Below are 25626 nucleotides of genomic sequence, written 5' to 3'. Positions count from 1 at the left end.
ATTCCAAGCATGGTTATTAACACATACAATTGCGTCCCAAATATGACAAGAAAACTAAAGACAACTGGTGGGCTACTTGGGCAAAGGAAAATTTGCAGGAAAACCTCATTAAGAAAAAGACGAGATAAGCATACAAAACTCCCTCGAACAACTTCACATGGGTCCTACAACCCCTTGAACTCAATTTTAGAGTATTTTTGTTACCCTTTTGTGCTGATATGGCACCTTGATTACATAAAAACGAGGCTCACATCAAAGATACCACATCAGCTAAAAAAGTGTCACATCAGCTAAAAAGAGTGATAAAAATACACTAAAATTGAGTTCAGTGGGTAATAGAACCCCTGTGAAGTTGGAGTGTCTCGTAGCAAATTTGATTATAGTTCAGGAGTACCAAATGTTTTACTCAAAAGACAATGACGATAACTTCCATGCATATAGCATGCTTTTAAAAATAACACTAATAAATTAAAAGAATTTTTACACTGCATAGCCATCCATCCACCAAAATAATAGCAGAGAAACTGTATAATTTTTGTATGTGTACATATACGTAATTTATGCATATAACTAAAGAATTTATGCTAACACTACAGAAACAATAAAGCTTAGGCCATGATCACATTCGAACGCCGCGATCATTTAATTTACGTCACAGCTATTCTGCATTATGGATTTTCTTGGAAGTGTTCTCTTCATTTGCCCCTAATTTTGACTTGCAGAACCCATTGGACCTTACCTTCCGGCAAAGGAATGGATCTCGGCATCCGCAGTGGTATTTCAAACTCACCCATCACGTCCAGAGGTGTATCCAGAACCAAATGTTCAGGTTCAATATGAACAGAGATCTGTCTCGCCACCTGATAAAGAAGAAAAAGTTTTGGCATCACGAAACTAGCATTTATTTGAGCATTACCTTAATATGATTTGAGTAGCAAAAAATTAGAAATTTCATCCTAGAATTAACAAGAAAACCCAAGAAGTACCTTTGAATCAAAAACACAATGTATCTTCAATTGTACATTTCTGTACCTTAGTCAATCGTATGGTGGAATTAAAAGAGAATAGACATTAAGCTCCCCCTCCTAATAAAGGTTTTGCATAAGAAAAGGGAACCCATTATGAGGTGACATGTCAAATTCTCTTCTCCTTTCCTTTTCTTTGGTGAGGAAAGAGGAGAAATGTCAATCATATATCACATTCTCCTATCCGGTGCCATTTCAAGGTCATCATGGAGATAGTATTTACAGAAACCAACAGCAATATTGTCAAGTTGTTATCATTAAGATACTAAACAAAGTCAGGTATCTCAAGGTCAAAAAAGGAGGTAGATTTCATCCAGTAGATAGTGATTTATCGCAGAAATACTTGCTCTTGTTCTCCTAGAAGGAAATAATGCCGATATCCAAACCATAACATCCGTAGCACAGATGTGATATTCTCCATAAGTTTCAAAACTACTCGAATCAGCTCTTCATGGCATTACATGTTGCAGTCTTGCAGAAAAAAGTCCCAAATTTGCAGGACACAAATTATGCCCTTTACCAACCACCAATAGAAGGATATCGACCAATGATTTGGAGGTGCAAATCAAATAAAGATTTGACTTGTATATATAACTAAAAATAACATCCAAATACCTTCTATTTAAGAAGTAAGTTGTTTCATTAGAAAGCATCAAGTAGATGCATCATTACAGGATCGAATAGCCAAATCATTGCCTTCATATCTTTCAGGATCAAACCAATGTTTGGATACCACATGTTGGAACGTTAGTTGGACCCTTGATAATATCATAGGGCAAAAACTCCACACTTTCATAATATCATTACAAAGAGGGCTTATATATGTAAGTGTCTTCTAGACTCACACTTATTAAGTGATTTTACACACACTTGAATCTAGCCAAATTGATACCACAAAAGTCACCCAGATAATGCAAATAATCATTTACCTAGGATAACTAAAAGACATGTGAATCTAGACACTTAAACATTTAAGTTCACTATTTTCAACAATTTAAGCTGCGGATTACAAGCTTTTTAAGGGGGATTTATCAGGGACCTTTGAGGTAATAATTTCACAACCTTATTTGATTAAAATATACAATTAACCACGAATTCTAAGATCGAAACTAAGGATTTCAAGTATTCTAGGGGGTACATTCACATATCTTGATCTAAATGACAATTTCAATGATGTAACTAAGTATATTGGATCAAGACTAGATTTTAATAAATATTTGGATTCGTTAGCTGATGGGTAATGCGTCCACATAATTTATTTCGAACTTCAACCAGTTAACCTGAGGGGTAAATTTGAGTTGAACAAGTACTGACTTTGACCTCAGGGCATTCCAAAATTATGAGACCAGTTCTCCAAGACTAATTGGACCCATTGTTCATGTTTTTGAATAGATTGAGGCCATCGGAGTTCATTTGAGTTGATTGGGCGATTTAAGTGAAGTAAAGTTGTTGTATTCAAGTCAAGTGATACTTTAATTCTTAGCTTCCTTTTAATAAATATTTGGATTCGTTAGCTGATGGGTAATGCGTCCACGTAATTATTTCAAACTTCAACCTGTTAACCTGAGGGGTAAATTTGAGTTGAACAAGTACTAACTTTGACCTCAGGGCATTCCAAAATTATGAGACCAGTTCTCCAAGACTAATTGGACCCATTGTTCATGTTTTTGAATAGATTGAGGCCATCGGAGTTCATTTGAGTTGATTTGGGCGATTTAAGTGAAGTAAATTTGTCGTATTCAAGTCAAGTGATACTTTAACTCTTAGTTTCCTTGTTTAACATTAGAAACATGATTTGTGTCACTTATGTGTAATTTAAACTATCTAGTTCATGTGCGGGCAAGCATGAACTAGGTCAGTCAGTTTAAAGTAAAAAGCATATACCGCAAGGGTCATAACATTTGTATCTACGTATTGTTGATACTTTCAGGAGTTAATATATTTTTTGTGATATCTGTTTAGCTATTTAGCATGCATTATCACAGTGTTAATATCACCCACAGTCTGGGCATGATGATATCACAAGGCCGGCCAGTAGATTGAGTAGTACCAAGGAAGACATGTGTTGATGCACTGTGCTTGGCAGGTCAGACCAGCACCAACACACCGAAGAGGCGCAGATGGGTAAGGCATGTGGTTGATGCAGAATGTTAAGTGGGTCAGACAAGCAACCTATGTCCCATAGTGGTTCATTAGCTGTTTTAGTAATTTAGTAGCATTAAGTAGGATCATGATTATCCTGTGTGATTATCTAAGTTGCTCGGACTCGGGTGCAGGTATCCGAGACGGGTGCGGATCCGAGAGTCGAATTCGTCAAAATATAAATTTTAAGATTCGGGGGTGCGGATCTGAGTATGGATACGGGTGCAGGGATTCGACTCCAAAATAATCAAATATTATAAATATAGAGTAATAGTATTAGTATTAGAAACTTTTTCCAAAATTACAACTCACGTATATTTACCAAAAAAATAAAAAATTAAGTAAAATTAAAATTTTAACCGACACACTGTTGTCAAAGTAAGTATATTGTTGTCAAAGTATGTCATAAAGAATTTAAAATAAAGAAGTTTAATCAACCGATCTAGTGCTGTCAAAGTAAGCATACACCGATTGTTTTTATTTTTTATTAAAAATATATATATATTAATATTAATATTAGTATGTACTCCATATAACAAAAACAAATAAAACACCGGCTGAACTGACACAGCGCCAACGCCGACGCCGACTAAGGTGGGAAGAAACGGATGATTGATGACGATGACTGAGTTAGGACGATGACGACGACAGCGGTGGGACATCGACAACGTCATCTCTGTTTCGCCCATTCCGGTTGGCCGGATTTTTTTCAAGTAAGTCGCCGATTAATTTGGTCAACGTCTCCAAAATTGTTTGACCGAATCAGAGACGACGGAAGCACCCGCACCCGCCTCAGTCTCGGGTCGAGACGGGTTCGGCGGCAAAACCGCCGAGTCCGAGCAACATAGGTGATTATGGTCATGATCTCTATTCTTAGTGGCATACCTGTATATGATTTTATACATGTTATGCCTTGATTACTATTTATGCACTATCAGTAGTGTTCCAAAGTCATCCAGGGGTGAGCTGAGGGGGCAGGTCTATACACTTGTTGGATCTCTCGACCCACGCTTGTTATTTTGGCACAGCGCCTGTTGAGGGTGGTCCAGTGGTCAACCTGTGATATTCAGTCTATTTCAACCATATCTAGCTGAGGCAAGCCGCCACTGCCCTTTTCAGTCATTATCTTTTACAACAACAACAACAACAACAGGCCCAGTATATTCCCACAAAGTGAGGTCTGGGGAGGGTAAGATGTACGCAGTCCATACCACTACATCCGAAGAAGTAGAGAGACTGTTTCCGATAGACCCCCGGCTCAAGATGGAGAATAGTACACCAAGATCGTAGAGAAACATGTAACAGGAAAAGATGGCATACAGAAACAAAACATAATAGAGATAATTATCAGAGAAGTACTAAAAAGAGAAGTACGAGCAATTCGAAATAAGAAATAAGCACTAGGACACCACCTAGTAGAAATCTACATTCACAAACCAGAGGCTCCTCCTCAAGGACACAGTCCTAGTAACATACACACACACACCCCACCCAAACTCACCTGACTAAAGGCCTTACTCAAGGACACAGGCCTAGGATTACTGCCCGGCTACCCAATCGGTCTCCTAACACCTTGCCACAATCCACACACTCACCCTAACCTTCTACCCTAATTCGCGACCTCCACACCTTCCTGTTTAGGGTCATGTCCTCAGTAAGCTGCAGCTGCTCCATGTCATGTCTAATTACCTCCCTCCAGTACTTCTTCGGCCTACCTCTACTCCTCCTAAAGTCATCCCAAGCTAGCCTCTCACACCTCCGAACTGGGGCATCCGTGCCCCTCCTCATCACATGCCCAAACCATCTCAACCTTCTTTCTCGCATCTTATCCTCCACCGAAGTTCAGTCATTATCGTTCATTATGTTGTATTATCGTTACTTACAAGCTACACCTCGGACCTTGTACTCAGATGTTAATAGCTCCATGACTTAGTTATATCAAGGTGAGGTGAGACGCCACAACCCTTTTCAGTCATTATGATTTATTATTTTGTATTATCTTTCCTTTCGAGCTACATTTCGTACCTTGTACTCAAATATTAATAGCTCCATGACCTAGTTTTTTATTTGGATATTATGAGCTATACTTTATATCGGATACTGTCTTTGCTTCCACATTTATATTATATCAAACTTCTGAAGTATCTCTTTTGTCTTATTTACTTTACCCTTATAAGCATGTTAGCAAAGAGGGTTTGCCTGGCAAGGGTTGTGCCCTGTCACAACCTAGGTGCCAGATTTGGGTTGTGACAAGAATATTTCAAAGCGGAAGAGATTTCATGGAGACAAAAATACAAATGCACTTGGCTCAAGAATGGAGATAAAAACACTAGTTGTTTCCACAAAATAGCCCAATGCACACAAGCGCCTTAATCATATTAACAACTTCTGATGAATAGGGAAGTAGTTCAACACACACAAGTTGCTTGTGGTGCATTCCTAAGTTTTTTGAAAATTTATACTCAAAGATGGAACAATATAAGTCATAGGCCTTTTGGTTAACAACTTTCCAAAGAGAATGAGTGGTTGCAAAGGGAATTTGATGAAGATGAAGTTTTAGGAGTCATTCAGCAGTACACAACAACAACATACCCAGTATATTCCCACCAAGTGGGGTCTGGGGAGAGTAAGTGTACGCAGAGTAAGTGTACGCAGTCCATACCACTAACTCAAATGTGAGGTAGAGAGGTTGTTTTTTATAGACCCCCGGCTCAAAATAAAACAATCTAAGATAAGGAATAGTAATAGTAGGAATAGTAAAAGAACAAGATACAGTAGAAATTACAATAATACCATAAACAAGATACTCCAAGTAACACACCAAAAGATACAAAATCATTCAGCAGTACACAAGTGATAAGAATATCAGGTCAGAAGATTTCATGCTGGATTTTACGAAAATACTAGAATATGATCAGAACACACTTGATGAAGGTAATACACAATTTTTATTAGACATGCCAATTTGGAAAAAGTTCCAAACAGCGAGCCGAAGAAGTTACGAGGACCACATACATATTAGTTTGATAGGTAGCTTTTAGAAGATTGTATCCAAGCTACTATCGGAAAAATGGAAGAAAGTCATTGATAAATTTGTTGGCAACTCTCAAATGGCATTCATAAAGGTCTGGATGTCAGTGTTGATAAATGGTTCTGTAAAGGATTTTCTTTCCGATGCACAGGGCAATAAAGCAAGAAAATCCTCTTTCCCCTTTCCCTTCCATAAGCGTTGAAGAAGGTATAAGAAACATCTTCAATTTGGAATGGAACAGAGTTGCATTAGACGTTTCTCAGCACGGAAGATGCCAGGAAAGGCTTGCCATCTCCCACATTCTTTTTGCAGACGATACTTGAATATACACTATAACTTAGGCTTATCTAGTTGTTGTTTGAGGCTATTGATCTTGGGCGTATTTACACGTCCAAGTGCCAATATATTTTTTTTTTTTTATAACCGTGGTGTCTGGGCCAACTTGCGTCCAAGTGCCAATATTTATCCATATTAGGATTTGTTCTATGAGCTAAAATATGCTATTTTGATTGTGTTTGAGCTATGTATTCTCTAATGGACATGACTGGCTGATGCAGGGCTCGATTTTGATGAGATTGGACATAATTTAATGCTTTAACGTGAAGCTAATGGTGAATGGAAGCATTGGGAGTGATTTGTTGAGCATGAGGATACTGGGAATGGGTTCAGCAAGCATGAAACTAAAGACGAGAGCAAGAAAATATGCAAAGAGCTGCAAAGGAAGGATAATGGCAAGTTTCGTGTCACAGACCTCAGTCCCTGCAATAGGCTCCGCGACGCGCTAAGGGATTCATAGCACATGGCAATTTCCAGTAAGCCTCCGCGATTGCCCCGCGTCGCGGAGGCTGAATTCTTTCTCATGTCACATTCCAGTGAGGGTCTGCGATAGCCTCGAGATAAGCTCCGCGACGCGGTGAAATTAATTTTCGCTCAAATATGTCCTACTATAAAAGGAACACTTCAAATCAATTAGGTATACTCTTGACATACGTACAGATGAGGCAAAAACAATTACGATACTTCTCTTAGGGTTCTTTGAACTTTCGTCTTTTAACATTAATTTTTGGTATGATTAATTATATTTCTGTAATGTGGATTTCGAACATGAGTGGCTAAACACCCTTGTTCTGGGGTTGAGGCCAAGAACATGATTATAGTTTAATATTCTTAGAGTGGTTAGCATTGATTTATCATATGGGTTATTCTTATTATCTTGTACTTACTATTTTGATGAATGACCATCATTAAAATACATCTATAATCATTTGTGAACCGAGAGGAGAATCATTAGGATAGATCGAAAAGTTTAAGGAGCAAGTTCTTATTCTTTTACAGAATAAAGGATTTGAATTAGTGGCTAGGATAGAGATATACCTAGAAGTCTATTTTGGTTCACTTGCAGGACGATATCTTAATACATCTAAATGGATTATCGCATCCCCGCTCAACGATGTAGTTGTAATGTCCCTTTAGGTAGAAGATTAGAGGACCGAGAGACTATGATCGTAATCTAAACCCTGCGAATCAATAACCCAATAATCAACAGGACCACAATAAGGATAGAGATTTATAAGATTGTTAATGGTGCCTCAACCCTGGAATCCTCACTTGTATTGTTTACAACCTTGCTTACGTTGCTATTGACACACTATGTTATTTATTTACTTAGTAGATTATTAATTAAATTATCACAATCATCTTGATACTTTGAAACACTTGAATACTTTATTGTCAAAACTAAAGTTGATTAAATTACTAATCTAGTAGTCCTCGTGGTTACGATATGCGATTCTTTGAGTCACTACATGCTATAGACCGCAACAAGTTTTTGACATCGTTGACGAGTACTCAAATAATTACTAATTTTCCAAACTTTTGGCTTTGATAATAAATTTTTAGTGTTAACAATTTAATCTTAGCAGCTGACTTTTGCAGGAAAAGCTAAGTATCGAATTGGCAAGAGCGAAAGAACTAGTTGATCCTTATTCGGAACCAAAATAAGTATTTCATCAAAGGCTAAGAGCAGCAGAACTTCACTATCTAATTCAACAAGTTTCACTAGGAGATCAGAGAGATCCAGATCCTAATGCCCAAATTGCTCCAGCTCTTCCAACCGCTCCTGCTCGAGCAAAAGCTAGACCCGTTCGTGAAGTGGCAACCCCACTTACGAACAATGCTACTAATAGCATCCGCAAGACAGATTCGGGTGGTCGATTTGAATTGAAGCAGAATATGGTGCAACTCTTGCACTAGAGTGGGCAGTTCACAAGCTTATCTCACGAGGACCCACAACAGCATACAAAACTTTCTAGAGATTAGTGATAGCTACATTCCTGCTGGGGTATCTACTGATTATGTCAGACCGACTCTCTTCCCCTTTTCTTTGTTGGGGGAAGCAAAGAGGTGGTTATATGCTGAACCACCAAACTCCATCACTTCCTGGGATGATCTGGCTTGGAAATTCCTTATTCGATTCTTTCCATCTGGGAAGATGGCAGGTTTGAGAAGTGAAATTCTGAGTTTCGGGCAAAAAGATGGAGAGAATCTTTACCAAGCCTGGGAAAGATTCAAGGTTTCGTAAAGATTCAAGGCTATGCTCCGGAAACGCCCTCACCATCATCAGTCTAATGATATGCTGGTACATACTTTCATAGAGGGTCTTGAGCCAAACACCAAGATTTTCCTGGATTCAGCAGCAGGCAAGCAGGCACTAGAGAAAACATATTATGAATTATATAAGCTGCTGAATCAAATTTCACCGGTGAATCCTGAGTGGCATGCTGCCGCAATAAGTGCTCCAAAGAAGGTTGCAGGTGTGTTGGAGGTTGATCAATTCACTGCTATATCAACCCAAATTACTACACTACAGAATTAGCTAACTACGCAACTCGGCAATATTAGTTTGGGGATCACACGGCCCACACCAGCAACAACAAATGCAGTTCATCAGACTCATAATTAGTGTGAGGTGTGCAAAAGCAGTGATCATGCAACAAAGGTTTGTGCGGCTAATCCAGAGTCCGTTAATTATGTGGGTAATGATAATCGTCAAGGACAACAGAACTTTGGTAACACTTAGAACCCTAACTGGCGAAATCATCCCAACTTCTCATGGGGTGGAAATCAAGCACAAAACACCAATCAATATAGGGGCCCGTACAACAGAATCAGCAGCAGCATGTTCAGGGTAATCAAGCTACTACTCAGACAAGGAACATTGAAGAAATGCTAAAACAGATTATGGCTACACAAAGAACAGTTGGTAGTATGTGTAAAAAGTCAGCAGATGATTACAAAGAACTTGGAGGTTCAAATAGGTCAGATTGCATGGGCTCAGAACACTAGACCTCAAGGGGGTCTACCTAGTGATACTGAGCCAAATCCAAAACAGGTGAATCCAGTCACTACTTGAAATGGGTGGCAGCTGACGGAGTAAGAACCTAAGCAGGTGAATCACAAACATACTAAGGGTGAAACAACAAGGGAAGAAGAGAAAGCTAAAAGCAAGGAGGAAAATGTGATGCCACCTACACCGTTCCCATAAAGGCTGCAGAAACACCAAGAAGTTTATTGATATTTTGAAACAGGTTCATATTCATCTTCCTGTCGTTGATATTTTGAAACAGGTTCCCATAGACCTTGAGTCTGAGCTCCACCTTCTATTGTCTAATGACCCACTTGTGCGAGCGTTGATGGGATATGATCTTTTTGGTGATGTTGAAGCACTTGAAATGGTACAGATTATGGATTTGGCAAACATTATTACCTAGAGGATTGAATTTGAGCCATTCAATAGGCCAATTGGTCCCTCTCCAAAGGCATCTGTAGAGGAAGCACCAAAGCTAGAGCTCAAAGCTCTACCCTCTCATTTGAAATATGCTTTCCTTGGTGGTGATGATACTTTGCCTGTGATTTTGTCTGATGTGCAGGTGAAAGAGGCATTGACAGTGTTGAAGAGAAGAAGAAAGCAATCGAATAGCAAATGTCGGATATCACAGGATTCAATCCTGCCTTCTGTATGCACAAAATATATATAGAAGAGGGATATAAAGCAAGTGTGTAACACTAGCGAAGACTGAATCCTATGATGAAAGTAGTCAGAAAAGAAGTCATCAAGTGGCTTGATGTTGGGATAGTTTATCCTACATCCAATAGTAAATGGGTCAACCCTGTGCATTGTGTTCCAAAGAAAAGAAGGATGACTAATGAAGATAATGAGTTGATTCCAACTCGTACAGTGACTAGGTGGAGGATCTGCATAGATTACAGGAAGTTGAATGATTCCACTAGGAAAGATCATTATCCCATTCTTTTTATTGACCAGATGTTGGACAGATTGGCGGGACAGGAATATTACTGCTTTCTGGACGGTTATTCAGGCTATAATCATATTACAATAGCACCAGAAAGCAGTAATATTCCTGTACCGCCAATTTATCCAACATCTGATCAATAAAAGGAATGGGATAGTGATCTTTCTTAGTGGCATTATTCAACTTCCTGTAATTTATGCAGATCCTCCACCTAGTCATTGTACGAGTTGGAATCAACTCATTATCTTCATTAGTCAAAACAGTCATCCCTCCTTTCTTTGGAATACAATGCACAGGGTTGACCCATTTACTATCGGATGTAGGATAAACTATCCCGGCATCAAGCCACTGAATGACTTCTTTTCTGACTACTTCTTTCATCACAGGATTCAGTCTTCGCTGGTGTTGCACACTTGCTTTATATCCCTCTTCCATATATATTTTGTGCATACAGAAGGCAGGATTGATTCCTGTGATATCCGACAATTGCTATTCTATTGCTTTCTTCCTTCTCTTCAACACTGTCAATGCCTCTTTCACCTGCACATCACACAAACTCACAAGCAAAGTATGATCCCCACCAAGGAAAGCATATTTCAAATGAGAGGGTAGAGCTTTGAGCTCTAGCTTTGGTGCTTCATCTACAAATGCCTTTGGAGAGGGATCAATTGGCCTATTCAATGGCTCAAATTCAATCCTCTAGGTAATAATGTTTGCCAAATCCATAATCTGTACCATTTTAAGTGCTTCAACATCACCAAAAAGATCATATCCCATCAATGCTGCACAAGTGGGTCATTAGACAATAGAAGGTGGAGCTCAGACTCAAGGTCTATGATTGTAATAGCAAAAAAAATTTAAATATATTGCAGGAAACTTCATTGCCTTATACACGTCAAAAACCTCGACCTAGTCATGAGCTCTCATAGTCATCTGGCCTGCAGCTACATCAATCAGTGAGCGCCCAGTTGCTAAAAAGGGACGTCCCAAAACAAATGGAACTTCTGGATCAGCATCAAAATCAAGAATAATGAAGTCCACTGGAAAAATAAGCGATCCCACTTGCACTAATGCATCTTCAATGATTCCATCAGGCCTAGCAAGTCAGCAACAAAATCAAGAATAATGAAGTCCACTGGAAAAATAAGCGATCCCACTTGCACTAATACATCTTCAATGATTCCATCAGGCCTAGCAAGTGACCGGTCAGCAACTGCAGAATGACTGTGGTGGGTCTAGGGCTGCCTAAACCCATCTTTCTGAACCAGGAGTTGAAAAAATTAGTAATCTTAGGACAGGCAAGTGCACAAAACTTTGCACACGCAAAACTTGTTGCAAAGTATCATGACAAGTTCTTAGTACGATCACCAAGGTTTAGGCAAAGTATCATGACATTCTGGGATGACTTCAGATGCAAAACATACTTCAAAAGTTGGGTGATCGTTATTGGTCAATGTTACCTTCACAAAAAAAAGTTAGGTGATGTAGGATGATTAGCTTTTGGCATGACGCTTGATTTGACACGCCCTCACAAGTTGGACTTCCCTGTTCTTTATACCTCGGCTGCCAACCAGAGTGCTTCGTTATCGATACTACTTAAATCGGGGCCTGGAATATTGTTTGCAATGAGAGAGAATTAGAGAGGACTTGCATCTTACTTCAACTACTAAGAACTGTTCCACAAGCTCAGACAAAGAAAGATATAATTTGTTGTTCAACTACTAAGAACAGTTCCACAAGCTCAGACAAAGAAAGATATAATTTGTTGTTCAACTACTAAGAATTGTTCCACAAGCTCAGACAAAGAAAGATATAATTAGTTGGAAGGGCAAGAAAGATGGCATCTTTACAGTCAAATCATGCTACACACTCTTGTTGAATTCACAGAATGCAACGTCAGTTTGGCCTTGGAAATGCTTTGCTCCTTATAAAGTTCAAATCTTCACTTAGTAGGCAAAATGCATCTCTTACAGATTAATTTCCAAAAAAGATTCCAATATCTTTGCAACAGATGCTCCCTATGTGAAGAGCAACCAGAGGACACAAACCATCTATTTTTTGCATTGCAAAACTCTAGGACAATTGTGGGACATATTTTTCCAATATTTTGGGCCTAAAAAGGACAATGCCTAGCAACACACTGAAACTTCAACAAAATTGGCAGAAAAACGGGGCTAAGGGGCATACGTTCACAGGTCTGGAATGCAATCCCAACAACAATTTGGCGGGTTACTTGGAGAGAGAGTAACTCCAAAACTTTTGAAGACTTTGGAGCAAAATGGCAAATGTCCATCAACTCAAATGTGGAGGCCATGATTGACTTCTTTAGTTTTCTACACAATCTATAGAAATTTCTTTTAATGTAGCCGCTGTTTATCAACATAAGCTTAATGATAATACATATAAAAAACTTTTACTAATCCAAAAAAAATGCATCATATCCATATCAATGACATGTCATACATTTCAACAAAAGGTACGTTATACATGTTTATGTTAAGAAAATTGTAATATCTAGTTACTTGTAATTTTCTTCAAACACGGTATAAAGAATATGGCACTAAACCAGAAATTTTCAACCATATGATATATGATTATTTAATACTTAACTTTGATTCATTTGTGAGGAAATAAAACATTTCATCGAACACCACCAATTAGGGTAGTCTTCAAACACTCATCCACAAGAAAGCAAGACAGTGGCCTCGAGGATTTTTCACTTGTAAAACAAAAGATAGACACTGGGCTAGTGGTCACAATAGTAACATGTACATCAAATTATAAACCAACCCCCTAACAACATAATCATAGAAAAGATTCCGAAAGGAAAAGAAGGTGCTAAAAGTTGGAACTAGTCTATATCTAGCCTTTCCCCACACAATTTCGGAGAAGGTAGGCGAAGAACTCGTGACCCAAATGTTGAGTTAAGACTGTAAAGATTTCTGTTTGGCAAATAACATATGCCACCACCAAGCAAATCCACATAAAGAAAACGATGTAACGGTTGTACCTTACAGGAAAAGGAGAACGGAAATTGCTGCCAAATCTCTGAAAGGGGATATGCTTTCCTCAACTAACTTTCACATGGTTGTTGGCACCTAAGTTGCATGGATTCAGGTGCGGGTACCCGAGACGGGTGCGGATCGAGAGTCAAATTCGTCAAAATTTAATTTTTAATATTCAGGGGTGCGAATCCAATTATGGATACGGGTGCGGGGATTCAGCTAAAAAATTAAATATTATAAATATAGTTCAATATTTAAACAGTCATTTCAATTTACTTTTTCCTATGTGTCAAGGAAATTTTATTCTTAAAAAAATAATCTTTACTTTTTTCACTTTTAAGGTAATTTTTTTTAGTTACTTTTAAAATTAGGAATAGTACTATTTTTTTATATGGAAAAAAATAAATTCTTTTTAATTAGTAGTAGTATTTGAAAAGTCAAACACTCACCAGATCTAAATAAATTAGGTTTACCTTTTTAATATAATTTATTTTTTTAAAAAATATAATTATTAAAAAATAGGACCACCAACAGTGAGTGCCACAATCACAAATCTGAGCATGAAACTCTTTCTTCTCCATCAAAATTCCGGCGACGCTAACCCTTCCGCCGACGACAACCTTTTCGCTGGCGACAACCGACAATCACAAAGCTGAGCATTCTACCATTTCTCTTTCTTCCCCATCGAAATTTCGGCAACGATAACCCTTCCGCCGGCGACAACCCTTTCGCCGACGACAATAATCATAGTCGCCGATTTTCTCCCTTCGTTGGCTTCTCCCTTTCGATAACGAAGCCAACTTTCTTCTTGATGTTGGTCAACGTCTCTGGATTCGTTTGACCGAATCCGAGACGAATCAGTACCGATGTTGCGTCGGGAAGGGTTCGATAGCATAACCGCCGAGTTCGAGCAACATAAGTTGGCACCAAATATAAAATAGTAAAGGTCAAGAAATTGGCCTACGACTGTAAAAAAACTGAGATTGCTAGAGGTAAAGACAACTTGCAAGAGTGAAAAACAGCACTAATTATAGTTTCCCAAACGCAAACTTCTAGATTTTGTTCATATTACCATCCAAGAAACATCGAAAGTAAGAAGAATTACAGAAAAACAAAATACTTTTGGGGATAAGTGGTAGAAACTAAGATGAAGAGAATGAAATGAAAATTTAGTGGTTAAATAAAGTGCAAGTATCTTAAACACTGCATTAACCAATAAATACTTTTGGGGATAAGTGGTAGAAACTAAGATGAAGAGAATGAAATGAAAATTTAGTGGTTAAATAAAGTGCAAGTATCTTAAACACTGCATTAACCAATAAGTGTTTCCATATGGAGTGGACAAATCTCCAAATACAAATTAATAATACTGCTTCTCTGTTATTGAATTCTGCCGATACATATATTTATACTAAACATAAAGATAACATATGGTCAAATGGTTACTGTTGTAGTTAACTGTTAATAACTTCTATAGATAACTACTTATATATCTTATCATATCTAAACCTAAGATTATCTCCACTTGCTTATCTGGATTTTCTTCTACAGTAGGTTCGTAAAAGAGCAATTGTATCAATGCATCCCCCTTGAAAAGTCGCCTTGTCCTCGAGGCGAAAAAAAGGGAACTGATTGCAATGAGATCATAGTCTCCCAGCTAGCTTTTTCAAGGAGACAGTCAACCCATTGAACTAGCAATTCCAAAGAACATGAACCAGCTTCATCAACCCATCGATGTGCGAGTATCTTGGCAGGAGATACGGTGAGTTCCAATCTTCAGTAAGAGGAAGAGGGGCTTGTGGTAAACCAGCTTGTTGACCATGAGCTGGACGGAGCAGAGATACATGAAAGATTGGATGGACTTTGGAAGAAGCATGTAGCTCCAATTCATACGTTACAGGTCCAACATAGCGTATAATTTTATATGGTCTGAAAAATCGAGGTGACAATTTTCAACCTGCGATGAGCCAAAGAACGTTGTTGGTAAGGCTGAACACGTAGAAAGACAGAATCTCCAACCTGAAAGGCAATATCTCGACAATGAGAATTAGCTTGTTTCATTCGAGTTTGAGCCTTTAAAAGGTTATCCTTGAGAATTTTCAATATAGCATCACGATTCAAAAGTTCTTCAAGTTCAGCAATGTGAGTTTCTCCATGAGCGAAAGGAGAAATGGAAGGAGGATCTCTACCATAAACAATCCTGAATGGGATAGTCCCTGTGGATGAGTGGTAACCCTATGTTGAAAGAAAATTCTGCCCATGGTAAGTATTGACTCCATGTACGAGGTTGTTCCATAACAAAACATCGCAAATATGATTCCAAGTATCTATTCACCACCTCGGTCTGTCCATCAGATTGTGGATGGTAAGACGTACTCATTCTTAACCTTGTTTGCTAAGTCGAAAAAGCTCCTGACAGAAAGCACTGAGAAAGATAGCATTCGAATCGAATAAGATTGATCGAGGAATGCTGTGGAGATGCACAATTTCTTTGCAGAAAACATTAGCGACAGTCTTAGCGGTATATGGGTGAGAAAGTGGGATGAAATGAGAATACTTGCTGAGACGATCTACGACAACTAAAATGGTGTCATAACATATATGGGAAGTCCTACAATGAAATCAAGTGATATAGCTTCCCATATTCTATCAGGTATAGGCAGCAGTTGCAAAAGTCCAGCAGGGGCTAAAGCTTGGTATTTGGCCTGTTGACAAACCATACAGTTGAACAAAGAGTTTAACATCTTGCTTCATTCTTGGCCAGAAAAAGTTGGAGGAAAGGCGCTTCAAGGTTTTCAAATATCCTCCATGTCCGACAAAAGGTGTATCATGAGACTCTGACATAAGCTTTTGTCGAAGAGAAGAATGATCTGGAATAACCAACCTTTCCTTGAAGTAAAGTTTCTGGTCCACCAAATAAAAATTTGGTTGTAAGGAAGGGTGTTAGTTAATTGCTTGAATAATCTCATAAGTATATGGATCTGCCTTGATAGAATCTTGCCAATTGGAAAAATCCAATGGTACAGGAATAGCAAGAGCCAAAATTCAGCATTCAATGGCCTCCTTGAAAGAGAATAAGCTCCCAAATGGTTTTTCTCTGCTTTGTAGACAATTGTGAAGTCGAACAGAAGCAATTTCATCAATAATCTTTGTTGCTCATTAGTGATAATATGTTTGGAAAGGAGATACTTGAGATTGTAATGATCTGTTTGGACATAAAAATAATGGCCCGAGAGGTAGTGTTTTCATTTCTGCAAAGCTAAAACAAGAGCAAGCAATTCCCGATCATAAGTAGACATCAAACGACTGGAAAAAGAAATTATGTTACTAAAATATGCAACAGGATGGTCATCCTGAAGAAGAATAGCCCCTATTCCTCCTGAAGAAGCATCATATTCCACTACAAATGGTTGGTTGAGTGAAATCTGAAAGTCGTAGTACCGAAACAGTTGTTAAAGCTTGCTTGAGAAGTTGGAAAGCATTTTCAGCAGGGGTCGACCATTGAAAAGCATTTTTCTTGGTAAGTTCAGTGAGTGGTCGAGCCACCATTCCATAACCCTTCACAAATCTGCGATAATAACCTATTAACCCAAGAAATCCACATAACTCCTTCACATTAGTTGGTACTGGCCACTCCAAGACAACTTGAATTTTTTCCTGATCTACACCAACCCCTTTTCTGAAGTATCATCCTCTTTGAAGAAATACTGGAAAGCAACTGGTGCATCTAATTTGTGTGGAACCCCCCTGAAGCTTATATCGCTTGCCATTTAAATTAAAAATTAAAAACATCTCATTCCAGTTAGCTTGGACTAGATAAAGACGCACGACAGTTAATTCCAAGCACCAAATCTGCCCCTCCAACAGAGAAAGGATAGAAATCTTGATCAATAGTTAATCCAGGGAATTTCACAACCACATTTTGGCATGAACGGTTGCAACGTATGATTTCTCCATTGCCGATCTGAACTCTTAAGTAGCGCACATCTTGAACCAGCAACTATAATTCTTTAACAATTTTTTCAGAGATAAAAATTATGGGACGATCCACTATAAACCAAAAGCAGCACCTTGCGTCCATTTAAAGTCCCTTCAAGTTTCATTGTTGTGGCTGTCATGTTTCCTAGAAAGGCGTGGAATGAAATTTCAACAAGGTCATTTGTACTCGCATCCCCATCAATAATGTCATTTGGCATTTATTCCACTAATTCACTCCCTTCAATGTTGTCGTTTGTCTCCATAAGAGTGAGAGATGTTGTCTTGCAACGATGGCCTAGTGCAAATTTCTCATTAAACCTAAAACAGAGTTCTTTGGCTATGCGATTCAGTTTTAATATATCCCAAGCACAATTCGGAGTCCTTTGGCTACGCGATTCTGTTTTTCTATATCCCAAGCACGAATCGGAGGACGAGAAAACATTTGTGCAAAATTTGGATTGGTTAGTGACACAAGATGGTTGCCTACTAATTGGTGGAGAACTTCACGTGCACAACCAATTTGGGTTGTGTTGGATCGTGACATATTGTGCCATTGAGAACCTTTATACCCACGATTGGAACCCATTTTTCGCTCAAATTCCAATGCAAGGCTCATGGCTTTATATACTATTCTAGGCTTGTGAATTCTCACATCTGTTTTGAGATATTCTTTAAGTCCAGTATGGAAAACCCCCAAAAGACAATGTTCTGGCCAATTCTTGACTCGGGCAGATCGTTTAGCAAATTCCTGGCGATATTCTTGTACTGTGCCCAATTGTCGAATGTTGCATAAATGTTCATCTAGATTCTGAAATTCTGGAGGATCATAGTTCTCTTGTAAAACTTTTACAAGGTCCTAATACAAATAGTGTACGCTTACGGTTAATCCACGAAAAGAGATCAAGCGCATCACCCTCCAAATACATGGCTACAATATCCACCTTTAGATCATCATGTGTTTGATAGTACCGAAAATATTTTTCAACCTTCAAACTCCAGCCACGGGGATCTCCTTCAAATAGAAGAAATTCCATTTTTGTGTGTGGCCGATGAGATGGATTCTTTAACCACCAAGGCATATCCACATCAACATCAACATCCTCGTCCCAAGAAGACCTTCTGGTGTCACGAGGACCTCTATTATATTCTGGACCCTTTTCCTTAGTGGATGTAACAGGATTTGAGTACCACTGGTTTGACCCTTCACTGCTGCATCTAATGCTTCCAAACGTGATATTATAAATGTTAACTGCTAGACAATTTGACTATTAGATGACTCATTTGGATAATTAGTGACTGGTTGTGATAGTGGTCGTCAGAAGATCGTGTGGATATCATTCTGGATCTTGCTGCTCAGATATCAAAATGATAGAAACTAAGATGAAGAGAATGAAATGAAAATTTACTGGTTAATTAAAGTGCAAGTACCTTAAACACTGCATTAACCAATAAGTATGTCCGTATGGAGTGGACAAATCTCCAAATACAAATTAATAATACTGCTTCTCTGTTATTGAATTCTGCAGATACATATATTTATACTAAACATAAAGATCACACATGGACAGATGGTTACTGTTGTAGTTAACTGCTAATAACTTCTACAGATAACTACTTATATATCTTATCCTATCTAAAACTACGATTATCTCTACTTGCTTGTCAGGATTTATCTCCACATGCTTGTCTGGCTTTTCTTCTATAGTAGGTCCATAAAGGAGCAATCGTATCAATAAGTCAAAAAAAAATCTCTTTTTTATTAGGAAGTCAAGTTTCATTAATAAACACTAAGTTGGTGTCAAAAAATAAGATTGATATGTGGCTATGCTTGAATCATACATTTTTTATCAACCTCTTTTTATCAACCTCGACAACTATTCATACAACTCCTTACACCAAAAATACAAGCCATGAAAAAATTTCTTAAAGCTTTCTACATTACTCATTATTTTGAAACAATATCCTATTCTCCATATACTCAAAACATAAAGCAAAAATGTTGAAAGAAACTGTACCTTATTTTTATAGGTGAGCATTTAGAACTTTTAGGGGTCGTTTGGTAGAGTGTATAAGAATAATACAAAATATGGTGTATTAGTAATGCTTGTATTAGCAATGCTTGTGTTAGTTATGCTTGCATTAGTTATGCTTGTATTTTTCCTATGCAGTGTTTGGTAAGCATAAGTTATGCTTGTATTTTTCCTATGCAGTGTTTGGGTCGATGTATTAAAAATAACATGAATTATGTAATTTCTAAAAGAAAAAAAAATTTACATAATACCCTCAATATATATGTTGGAAAGGATGCGGAAAAAATTTTTGAGGGATAATAGTGTCTTTAAGCATGTTAATGCATGCATTAGATCCATTGTATTACTAATGCTATGGATTTTGAGGTATTAGTAATACACACCTCAATACACAATAAAGTGTATAGTTAATGCAAGCATTAGTTATACATAGGGTAAAAAGATATACCAAACAAGGTTCTACTAATACAAATTATCTAATGCATCATTAACTTTCCAATACACTCAAACAAACGACCCCTTAGTGTACTACTGAATTTAAAATCATTGCCAATCAAAGTTTGAAAATCAGTGAGGAAAATAATCTAGCTTGTCCACTAAGCTACTTTAATATCCTAGAGAAATCCAGCTATTTATTTTTGGGATAACAAAGGAATCCCTGAGGGCCAATGGCGCACAGTTCAAAGCTCAGTGGTTGATGCACCTGCCCCTCTACCCTTCTCCACATAAATATCAGGCTTTTCTAGCCTGGTTTGAACCCCTGACTTGAGCCTAATCCACACATCACAAGTTTCGTTGTTACCACTTAGACCAAAGTCATCGAGACTGAAACCCAGCGATTATGTACAGACACATTAATTTATGTTCAGGACAGATAAAAATTACCAACTGATATGACTCGGGAGGAGGGGGGAATTGTCTAGATTTTTGTTCCCCAAAGGCAGAATATTGCACAAGTACCGATGAACCTGAATTTTATTAAAGTTATCATCACAAAAAGAAAAAAGAGTAAAAATACATAAAGAATATATACCTTTCAGAAGACAAAAACAAGAAGGATTTTTAAAAAATCAACTTGCTTCATAGCTGCCTCTAAAACAAAGCAAGATTCACAAGTATGAACTTTCGTAAATTTTCTCTACTCCGAGCACGCCACTTTTTGGCAAAGGTTTGATGGGATTTCCTAAAGGAAATGTAAAAAGAGTACAAAGACAACAAGTGAGGAGCAAAGTATTACCTCAGCCACAATTTCATCTTTTCCAACAGGTTGCTGAACGAAAGTCCTACCACTGTCATCTTTCGTCAACGGTTTCTTCACAAGCTTTCTTAGCACCTGAATGAAATTTGCAGTTCAGATAAAAGATATAGAAGCGGATAGCTACGATAGCGGAATTATCAAAGGGTGTCTGAGACAGTTAAAAAGAACCAAGGGATGACTCTTGAATCTTGAAAACACTATCAGTATAGCAAGATGCTCTCACTGTTACAAAATCTTTATACCAGTTGTGTTAGGTTGACAATATCAACAGTTTGTGTGAGCTTGAAGATGATCAGACAGCTTTACTTTCTTCTTCTGTATTCTCTTGCAGAAGGACGGGCAGTAAAAATTTCATAATGAATTAACGAGAGGCATGATATAAGACTACTGATAATCATTAATGGAGACTGTTAAAATTTCAAAGAGCTTTAGCATAAGATACTGACCAACATTGTTTTATCTAGGCGGTTTGCCGCCATCTGGTATCCTTTCATCATATCTTCCTTGGTCACTGGAACTATTTTAACCTCTTCAACTTCCTCACGTTGGTAAATCTAGCAGAGAGACAGCATATTTGAAATGCTAAGCAGATGAATGTATCATTTCACAAGAATGTGATCAATATACAAAAATAAATCATGGAGAAAACTAATGTCATTTTACTTTATTCACAAATGGCACCACTTATAATGTGAAAAATGGCCAAATGAATAGAATATATCGTTGAACGTAAAACATGCCAGGGTATACCACACACTCAAAACAGGAAAATTAACATATTCGTCCCAACATACTCGGCCTTTTAAATGTAGGTACACTAAGATATTTGTTTATTCTGTGAAATAAAAAGTGAAAAATATGCAGATGAAGAAAGAAAACAATCCACTTCCTTTCCTTACCATGGTGTGCCCTAAAATAAAAGTGCAACACATCAAATTATCAGTGACCACTTACATAATATATGTGAGCCTCATATGGATGATTCATTATTCTTTTGAGAAGAAAGAATAGACCACATTAAAAATCTATGGAAGGTCTTCAAAAATTAAGGAAACACTACTTGAAGATGAAGCTGAAAAAAAGTGCATTAGCGATCAGGCGGCGGTCATAAGTCATTAGAGCATAGCATAGCTATTTTTGACCCAACCCCTATTACTTAAGCCTACTCTTTCTTCAAGAACCAAACGAGCAGCGTGCTTTATCTGTTTGTAGATGGGAACTTGTACTGTTATGCTAACATCAGTGTTATCTAAAGCAAAAAGCAGTAAAAATCTCTAAGGTCCATTGGGGCTTTAAGCGCAAAACGCAAATGAAGCGTGGGCTTTAATGAAAAAAGAACAAATGGAGAAAAAATACAAATATATATGTTTAGTCCAAGACTAATAACTATAAGCAGCAACAACAAATATATGAACAGAGAAATTGAAAAAAAATTATGATAAAGTGAAAAGTCAATTATTTAGTGCCATCTCTTCGGGAGAGGCTCATTGCCAAGGAAAAGTACATCTTAGATACTTGATGACGAGACTGAAGTGCACAATGTGTGAGGCGAAGCACTCAGCACATTTTTACCTGCATTGCAACCGTACTTCAAAGAAAAGATGCGGATAAACTAGAACAAGTTCCAAGGCTACTAGATTCAGGAAACTTCTGTATGCTCACCAAGGGATGCAACCGTACTTCAAAGAAAAGACACGGATGAACTAGAACAAGTTCCAAGGCTACTAGATTCAGGAAACTTCTGTATGTTCATAAAGGGATATACCCAAATTCCTCTCTCAGTCTCAAGTACATTAATATCTCATACACTCAAACATTCAATCAACATTCAAGTTCAGGACAGGAGAATAAAAGAACCAACATCTCAAATTCTTGCATTTACATAATCATATTCAGAGCATTGTCAATATTTACAAACAAACACTGACAATACAAATGGAAGTGTAAGGAAGAAAACCTTCCTCTGATCTTCCATGAGATGCCTGTACTTGTCAATATTAGGTACAGCCAGCAATTTCGGCATAAGGTGATTGCGAAAATATCCCGGTGCTACTCTCACAGTTTCCCCTGCTTTTCCAAGCTTGTCTATACTCTGCTTAGCAAAACAATATTGAAGAAGAAAGCGAAAGAATCAGGTCGTAATTGTAAAAGGATCAGCCAGAATTGTTAAAACTGCTAAAGGGTGAGGTCAAAATGGAACAATTTAATAGTAAAGGGGATAATAATCAATAAACAAAGAGTGAAGGGTCAAAAACACACCTAAAGTATCCCCATTTTCTTGAGTTTCATACCCGAATTATTAGGTCTATGAGTTTTTTAGCTGAGCTATCACCATCTATCAAAACACACCTCAAAATTCAATTATTCCCTTTGCCTACCTGAACGATGGTGATATTTCAAATAGAAAACTCGTACACTTGATAGTTGAGGTGTATTTTGATTAATAGTTGGTGATAGCTACGCTAAAAAACCCACAAACACAATACTTCGAGTATAAAACTCGCACACCTGATATTTCAGTTAGGAAACTTGCACACTTGATAGTTGAGGTGTATATTGACAAATAGTTGGTGATAGATACGCTAAAAAACTCACAAACACAATACTTCAAGTATGAAACTCGCAGACCTGATATTTCAGGTAGGAAACTCGCACACTTGATAGTTGAGATATATTTTGATAAATAGTTGGTGATAGCTACGCTAAAAAAATCACAAACACAATACTTCAAGTATGAAACTCGCACACCTGATATTTCGGGTAGGAAACTCGCACACTTGATAGTTGAGGTGTATTTTGACAAATTGTTAGTGATGGCTACGTTAAAAAAACTCACAAACACAATACTCCGAGTATAAAACTCGCACACCTAATATTTCAGGTAGGAAACTCGCATACTTGATAGTTGAGGTGTATTTTGACAAATAGTTGGTGATAGCTACGTTAAAAAAAACTCACAAACACAATACTTCGAGTATGAAACTCGCACACCTGATATTTCAGGTAGGAAACTCGCACACTTGATAGTTAAGGTGTATATTGACAAATAGTTGGTGATAGCTACGCTAAAAAAATCACAAACACAATACTTCGAGTATGAAACTCACACACCTGATATTTCAGGTAGGAAACTCGCATACTTGATAGTTAAGGTGTATTTTGACAAATAGATGATGATAGCTACTTTAAAAAAACTCACAAACATAATACTTCGTAGGAAACTCGCACAACTGATAGTTCAGCTATGAAACTCAAAAACTAAGATACTTTAGGTGCGTTTTTTTCCATTAACTCATAAAGAAGAGAGAGAATCCGGACGCCATTGGTACATTGTCTGAGAAAATTGTAGTAAAGGGCGAAGATTCCGGCATATAAATAGGGTTAGTGACAATTGGATGAATGAATTAGGAAAAGTACTTACAGTAGTGAGAATGACTTGTAATTTTCTGTATCGAACACCTTGGGCAGCGTAAAATAGTGGATGGTGCAATTGTACGTCTCCACCCTTGTAATTCTCAGAGATAGCTGACGAGGTTTTCACATTCTTCAGCTGTTGCCGGAGAGTATTCCTACTGTATTGCAGGTAAGCCATTTCTTGGTGACGGCGAACGGCGAACGGCGAACTTCACGGCTGCTTAAAGGGTTTATAGCTTAAACCCTAATTCAGTATGGATTGACTTAAATAGCCCTGATTGTTTTGCGTAATTACGAAAATGGATCCTTTGACCCATCCGACCCCAGGCAATTTGAAATGACCCGCTAATAATTTGGGCAAAATTGGCTATAATAGCTTTTTATATACGAATTGTTATGAAATATAAAGTAAAAATAAAATAATTGAGAGAGAAAAGAGGAGTCTTGTTTATTTTTCATGACGAATTCTTGAGGGGTTAATTACAATGAAGGAAACCTTTTATTTATGGGAAAAAATTAATCTTGCATTTCTAACTTTTCTACGTTTATTTTATATGATGAAGTAAATATTCATTATATATGTTGTAATATATTTATAGCAATCCCCTTGAATGTCTAATTGATATATAATGTGCAAAAAAATCTAGGAAAGGAAAAATAGTACACATTTCTAATAATATGTATATAGGTTGCCTCATTAAAAACCTTGCAAGGAAAACTCAGTGGGATAAAACCTCGTAAGAAAAAAAAAGTACAACGCGTATTAACTCTCCTAATGAGAACATCTTTGAACCTTTACATCCTAATCTTGTGCAACATCTTCTTGAAAGTTACAATTTGAGGAAACTTGGTGAATAAATCAACGACATTGTCACTTGAACAAATTTGTTGCATGTTAATATCGGCATTCCTTTATAGCTCGTGTGTATAGAAAAATTTTGGCAAAATATACTTCGTTATATCTCTTTGAGTCCTCCTTTAAGTTGTGTTGTGCATGTTGCATTGTCCTTATAAAAAAAATTGGGTACTTTATCACATTTCAAATCATATTTTTCGTGAATGAGATATATCGTGGACCTCAACCACACACTCTCGGTTTTATGAATAGCTATTATCTCAACATGGATCAATAAAGTGGATATGATAGACTGCTTTGTATATCTCCAAGATATGACAGTAGCCCCACATATGAACACATAGCTTATTTGAGATCGAGCTATAAAAGGGTATAAGTACTCAGCATCAGCATAACCAACAAGATCGGGACTGCCATATTTAGAATAATATAAGCTCATATTGGTAGTCTCTTTAGGTACCGTGTATGTGTTTGATCTCATTCCGATGTCTCTTAGTAGGAACAGAACTTTACATTGCTAACAAATTAACCGAAAAGGCTATAGGCCTTGTAGTATTTACAAGACACACAAGTG

General features: G+C 37.5%; 1 protein-coding gene across 1 annotated transcript; it reads right to left on the bottom strand.

Annotated features, from left to right (window-relative positions):
• Positions 1–417: 417 nt before the first annotated feature.
• On the bottom strand, positions 418–24546 carry LOC107853893 (50S ribosomal protein L9). The gene is made up of 5 exons (XM_016698878.2): positions 24204–24546; positions 22740–22874; positions 21229–21336; positions 20762–20857; positions 418–860 (listed from the first exon to the last, which is right to left on the bottom strand). The coding sequence occupies exons 1-5, from the start codon at positions 24372–24374 to the stop codon at positions 696–698; spliced, it is 675 nt and encodes a 224-aa protein (XP_016554364.1). The 5' UTR covers positions 24375–24546; the 3' UTR covers positions 418–695.
• Positions 24547–25626: the final 1080 nt, after the last annotated feature.

Source organism: Capsicum annuum, chromosome 5, assembly GCF_002878395.1.
Source record: "Capsicum annuum cultivar UCD-10X-F1 chromosome 5, UCD10Xv1.1, whole genome shotgun sequence".
Taxonomy (NCBI): Eukaryota; Viridiplantae; Streptophyta; class Magnoliopsida; order Solanales; family Solanaceae; genus Capsicum; species Capsicum annuum.
This window is presented reverse-complemented; position numbering and strand designations above follow the sequence as displayed.